The sequence below is a fragment of the Bombus vancouverensis genome, chromosome 13 (assembly GCF_051014615.1).
Source record: "Bombus vancouverensis nearcticus chromosome 13, iyBomVanc1_principal, whole genome shotgun sequence".
NCBI classification, from domain to species: Eukaryota; Metazoa; Arthropoda; class Insecta; order Hymenoptera; family Apidae; genus Bombus; species Bombus vancouverensis.
This window is the reverse complement of record NC_134923.1, coordinates 9,773,804-9,780,072: the sequence shown is the minus strand read 5'-3', so window position 1 is coordinate 9,780,072 and position 6,269 is coordinate 9,773,804. Positions and strand designations below refer to the sequence as shown.

General features: G+C 31.5%; 1 protein-coding gene across 1 annotated transcript; it reads left to right on the top strand.

Annotated features, from left to right (window-relative positions):
- The first annotated feature begins 1,220 nt into the window (after window positions 1-1,220).
- Window positions 1,221-5,948, top strand: LOC117163273 (uncharacterized). Its single transcript, XM_033345423.2, has 5 exons — window positions 1,221-1,412; window positions 2,304-2,384; window positions 3,738-3,850; window positions 4,037-4,727; window positions 5,219-5,948. Exons 1-5 carry the CDS (start codon window positions 1,350-1,352, stop codon window positions 5,513-5,515), a joined length of 1,245 nt encoding a protein of 414 aa, XP_033201314.1. The 5' UTR covers window positions 1,221-1,349; the 3' UTR covers window positions 5,516-5,948.
- The last annotated feature ends 321 nt before the right edge of the window (window positions 5,949-6,269 follow it).

Below are 6,269 nucleotides of genomic sequence, written 5' to 3'. Positions count from 1 at the left end.
GATTTTCTATGGATTTATGTAGATTGTTTTATTTAACAAAGCATGTGGATAAAATTTTAATGTGTAAGGTAGATTGGTTGTTTAAAAACATATAAATTTAAATAAAAACTTGTATTTTATAAGAAGTTAATTATCTGATTGCTTTTATATGGTGAAAATTAGAAGAAATGTTTTGTATACTACTTTATTTATTGTAGTATTTACATTTCACATTAATTAATATTAAATTCCGTATTACATAATATAGCATAGTAATATTTTATATGTACGTACGATTAAAATGCAAATTTTTATGTATTTTTATATTTTTATGAAAATAACTAAAAAGATAGAAATTTATTTCATTTACCAAATGTAATATGTATTTTGTATATTTTTGCATATCATATACATTGTGTGCATTTTTCAAATTTCCCATAAATGCATAAAAATCCACAATCTATATCTATATATGGTTATGAAAATGAAATATAATACTTGGTACAAAATCATTTTATTGGAAAATAGAAATATGTGGAAATACTTTTTGTAGCCATTGTATAAAGCTAGTATATTTTAAAAATGATTTAAGAATTGTTTGTAAAATCTCAGAATATATTTGGCATGCTGCATAACTGTTTTAAGGTGTACCGACTATATTGAGTGACAGAGGAATCATTACTATTATAGAATTAATTAGCATCTGGTTCACGGACAGCTCGTACCTGTTTAACTTAATTATATAGGGCGGTGTATGCAGCATTGAAATTGAAGATCATTTTAATAAAAGGTTTGTAATATTATTTTCAATTCTAAAAATATTTATTCTAATTTATTTTTTACCATAAATAAAAACTGTCATTTTTGTTTATCTTTCGTAATTGTTATAATAGAATGTATTTTTGATCCAATGGAAATGTATTACATTATGACATATGTAATATTATAATACATAGATACATATATATATATAATGTATAATACAATACATATATATATATATATATATATATATATATATTGCTGTATCTATGGCGCTACATTTAACTACTACTGTTTATATATATATATATGTAAATGTAGTGACGCAATATTGAATCAATTGGCTACTAATTGGTAAAAAATTGTGCGAAGATTTTTAGGTTCGCGCCTAATTTCCCCGCTCGTCTTGCATTTCCTGTATCTCTCTTCTTCCATATCCGTCTCGGTAACCTTATTCGATGGAGGCGCTATGAAAGCATAAATACACGCTTGTTAAACATTCTCTTTCGACTCTCGACCAATGGCGTTCCTGCGCAAGGCAGCCTAGGATCGACGCGTCGCGATAGTCGTAACAATTTCGGAAGTTCGTGCCTCGTTTTCACGCCATTATGGATTCGTTAGCGAATTACGCTAGTGACGGAGACAATAGTAACAATTCGGAAGATCCAAAGGTGAGTGTGTACTTGTTAATAAAATATTAGTTTATTTTACGATTATTTCACTGATGGCGTATTTTCACCTAGGCATCCATGACGCTTAAGAAACTTTTCGTATACATACACGACATGGCTTCTAGGATAGGTTCTTAAGTCAATGTATAATTTGTTAATCATTAATCCTGCGATGGCACACCAGTGTCTTTCATTTCAGCCAAATTTTCTACGTAAACAGATGCATAGTGATTTATTTTATCAGGCCGTCTCTGCGTTCTAAGAAATTTTTACACTGATATACGTATATAACGTAGACATGTATGGTAAGAAAATATGAATTGCAGCAAAAATTCAAGTCAGTAAAATGAGAAATCTAATTGATATGTTGGATGATGTAATGAAACGATTTCCGCGGGAAGAATATATGTATAGTGGCTCCCTGTTTAATCATGTCTTATTTGATCTAAATATTTTATGTAATTCAAATATATTATATTTTGTAATGTATGAATTAGTAGAACGTTCAGTAATTACTTTAACGACTAGAGATGAACGGATTGTTTTGTACTATTCTTCAAAGATCAATGCAAATAGCATATTGTTATGTGGATTACACCAAGACAATTTATAAAAATCATTAAAGCTATTTGTTAAAATTGCTGTTATATAAAATGTTTCTTTAAATATTTACTAACTATTTTGCAAACTAACTAATTGCAAATTTATTGAATATTGTTAATTTTGAGTTATTAATTTATGAATTAAGAGTATGAAAGTTTTAGTTGATGTTCTTATAGATATTCATTATGGGAGTATTACTAGTCTAATATTAATTAATGTCTGCAATGTATGAAATATTTGTTCCTTGTAAATTATTTGACAGTTTATCTTGAATATTGTGTTTTAAAGATACCATATGGGATGCATGGTGATACCAATAAAAGGGCCAGTGACGCTAACTACGATCCAGTACAAATGGACATGAGTGAGGTACAGTGGAATTGAATGTTTGAAAATGTTTGTTTGTGATAATAAGTACAAAATGTTACAACAATTACTAGGAAGATGTGGTATCTTTATGGGGGCTGTACATATGTATAGGGTCATGCCTGATATATATATAAAAAAATGGTTCAATACTTGGTTTCTAGAGGTCATGTCAAAACCATGTAAATAAAATACAATATCACAATAGCACTCCTATTGCACCTGTATTCTGTATTAAACATTCAAAGGAAATTAAAAAGCCTTGTATTAAAATTAGCAAAAAAATTGTTTCATAGTGGTTTTGTATGAACTGAAACAATTGTGATTAATTATTTCTTATAAAAATACTAATGAAGGATATAAGACGATATATATAATGTAATGATAATCTTTTTATTATGACGTTTTTTTTGGACTTAATATCAATATAGTGAAATCATATGGTTTACATTATATCACTATGATGCAATGTACTCTTACCCTTTATTATTTTTACATCATCTTTTAATATGCTATAATAATATTACCAAAACACAATTCATGATGTACAAAATTCTGAGAAGTTTAAGACATGACCTTAAAGCCTGATTTACCGCGTGGCAGAAACAATGAGGGTAGAGATTGAGATATTTAAAATTTAAATAATAAGTAAATGGGAATGGTGCCATTTCGTGAGAAAATATTAACACGTAGCTCTGTTGGTAATACATGATACAATATCTACGCACCTCGGCAAGGTCTATGCTGTGTGAGGGTCTTTCAAGACTACCCCAAGTCCTATTCAGAAGACAGAGGTGAGTAGAGGAAGCTGGAAGAAGGTAACACTAATAAAAAATCAACCATCAAAGAAACCACATGTACAAACATATTCGGGTAATATAAGTACCTGCTAAAGCAGATAAATATGAAGGGCCCTCATATTCCTTTTATTCTGTTCATCTACCAGAAATTTGACTGGAAAAAGTTTACAGTGAATAAAGATTTCTATGTTATTTTCGTGAAAGTTATGTTTTAAGAGTGCTCTCTGTTTTTAAATACCAAAAGTATTAGGATGTAGTAATTTTTACCTGGTAATTATAACTGTTGCAAAATTCAATTTTTACATACACTGAAATTTTGTGAATTATTTTTTGTAAATTTTACAATTTAAAGGAATAAACTTACAGTTTAGAAAGCTAGAGAAGTTATACTACAAAATTGCAGTAAGCGAAAAATTGATTTTTGCCAAACTGTGAGGGTACTAAAAGAATGTTTGATTTATACTTATAGTTCTTGCAATGTAAATTGAGATTTATGTTTCGCTTAATAGAATATGTGAAAGGTGTATAGTAACGTGGATAATTTTTATTTCTTTAGGAAAGCAACAACAACAATTCGTCCAGGGAATCTAGTAGTGAAAGGGCACATAGTCCAGCTGCACAATCAAAAACAGACTCATCCCGAACATTACCTTCCCCCTCAGACCAGAGGTAAGCTGGTTTGTTTATATGCGTATTCTCATCTCTAAACTTAGATTAATGAAATTCTTTGAACTTTATAAGAGACAAAAAACAAACAAACTTGCAACATACATTACCACCATAATGTTTGCCTTACATACAGAATAATAATACGAATCTGTGTGGTATACCCTGCAGAACGTAATCGTTTTACAGGCGATCTGATCATGAGAATCACACAGCAAATTCGAAAGACGAGCACAAACGAGGAGATAAATCTGACCGTAATAGACATATGAGCGATAAGGGGCGTCGGCCGTCGTACGATGATAGAAGACAACGAGAAAGCAGCCACAGGGACAGAGACATAAAGAAAAGTCGGGACGATGATAGAAAATCTCGTGACGATGATAAAAAGAAGGAAAAGAGTTCTTTGGGATCGAGTAGGGACGAGAAGAGTGACGACAGGGAAAAGAGTGATAAAGATCATCACTATCGCGATGATCGAAGAGATCGAAACCGGGATAGAAGCGACAGAGATAGACGCAGGGACAGGGACAGAGATCGAGATCGAGATCGCCGGCATTCTAGAGACGACAGATCGAAAGATCGGTATCGGGACGATCGATTCGGGAATTATCATAAGGAAAAAGATCGCACGAGATCGAGATCTAGATCGAGAGACCGGGCTCCGCCGCCCTTTAGGACGATGAGTTATAGGGAAGAAAAAGGCAGAAACAAATTAGCTCAATTAGAGAAATTAGGAATTGAACTTAAAGCACCGGAAGGTGATACTGCTACGCCCGGTGTTCAAAACGAACAGAATTATTATAATCCTTTAGCCACGGCAACGCAAGGAAAGTACGCGGAACAGATACAGAAGAGGAAACTGTTATGGGCAAATAAGGTAATCATTGATGATTTTTTAAATCGATCTTATATGAAGACCACAGGGGAAAGGAAGGATAAATCATATTTTTTGGTTTTCATATGAGAGCAACTTTAAAATACAATATTTCGTCAACCAATCGTATATTATCAAAATTGTTTTCTTGTTAAATTGAGTCCTCTTGAAATCGATTTCAGATAATGTTGAAAATATTAAGCGTGTTATTAGTTTTCTCATAAATTTTCACGGATTTGTCATCTGTTGCTAAAAAAACCTTATATTATCTTTGGATCGAATAGAAGGTTTCGTTTGTAACTATGTTATAGCAAAGTACACTTTTCAAAGTACACTAATACAACCAAGTACAACAATAAACAATATACTTATATTTTTTATTTTGTTTTATAAACAGTTTGTTTTGTAAACAAACAATATACTTATATTTTTCCGTTGTGATAATCACATTGAAATATAATCTTTTTAATTTAATGAAATATTATTATTTGCAGTCAAAACAAGATGAAGGTAAAACATCTACAGCAGCTTCTACTGCAAACACCTGGGTGGGAACAACGTTCACTCATGACCAAGATGGGAAAGTAACGGCAAAGTTTAAACGATTGATGGGCATTAAAGATGATTTGCCGACTACTCCGGCAGCGGGTGCTAAACCAGATATACTGAAAAAGCAGGAAGAAATGTTTAATAATATGGAACAACAGTATGAGGTAGCACGTGCTACAACACACACTCAGCGTGGTGTTGGACTTGGCTATGCAACCGGTGGTTATCAATTCCCCCGATAGAATGGAGAACCGTTTTTAAACTGAGTATAGGATTGATAACACTCAGCACAGGTGCAACCGAGTTTTTTGCCTGTTGATTTTGACAATCCCATCAGGTTGATTATGAAACAGTTTTTATTTCGAAGTCGTTCTAAATAGAAAATATAGAAAATAATCGCAAAGCTTATAAGATAAAACATCCGAGCAATCTTGTTGTAGTTGTGTAATTATATTGTAAACATTGAAGAAAGAAAAATAAATTTGTTAAGGATGTGGATGAGAAAAGTACTCTGTACTTGATGACGATGATGATTATTTTTTATTTTTTGTTCATGAAAAAAAAGTGGGAAAGACTGCAGTCCTGTTATGCTACGAATGCGCTTGCAACACCAATTTATATAATTTCCCATTGTATGCTGTATGTACAAATACATGAGAGGTATATTGACACAAATCATGTTTTTTTCTCTTTTCTTAAAATAAACATTCTTAAATGACTTTAAGAATCTTTTCTTTTTAATAACTGAAGTCATAAATTAGATCCGAAGTCAATTTAACGCAGATTAGGTTACACACTATGAATAAAAATCGAGCTTCTTATCTTCCTTTAACACGTTGATCACCACGGGGATCGTCGGTGACCCACGTTACTAAATTTTTTGTAGTGTGAGTAACAACATTTTGACAATGTGATTGACTTGGAAGAAAATGCACAAATATAATATAATATTTCGTAAAAATTTAAATTCTATGTTGTAGTATATTTCAACATATC

What these genes read in the sequence shown, in the direction of transcription:
- LOC117163273 (XM_033345423.2), top strand. Translation starts at nt 1,350, where the DNA reads ATGGATTCGTTAGCGAATTACGCTAGTGACGGAGACAATAGTAACAAT. An exon ending in CCTTCCCCCTCAGACCAGAG is followed by an intron (nt 3,851 to 4,036) that starts GTAAGCTGGTTT and finishes ATCGTTTTACAG; the next exon opens with GCGATCTGATCATGAGAATC. An exon ending in AACTGTTATGGGCAAATAAG is followed by an intron (nt 4,728 to 5,218) that starts GTAATCATTGAT and finishes TATTATTTGCAG; the next exon opens with TCAAAACAAGATGAAGGTAA.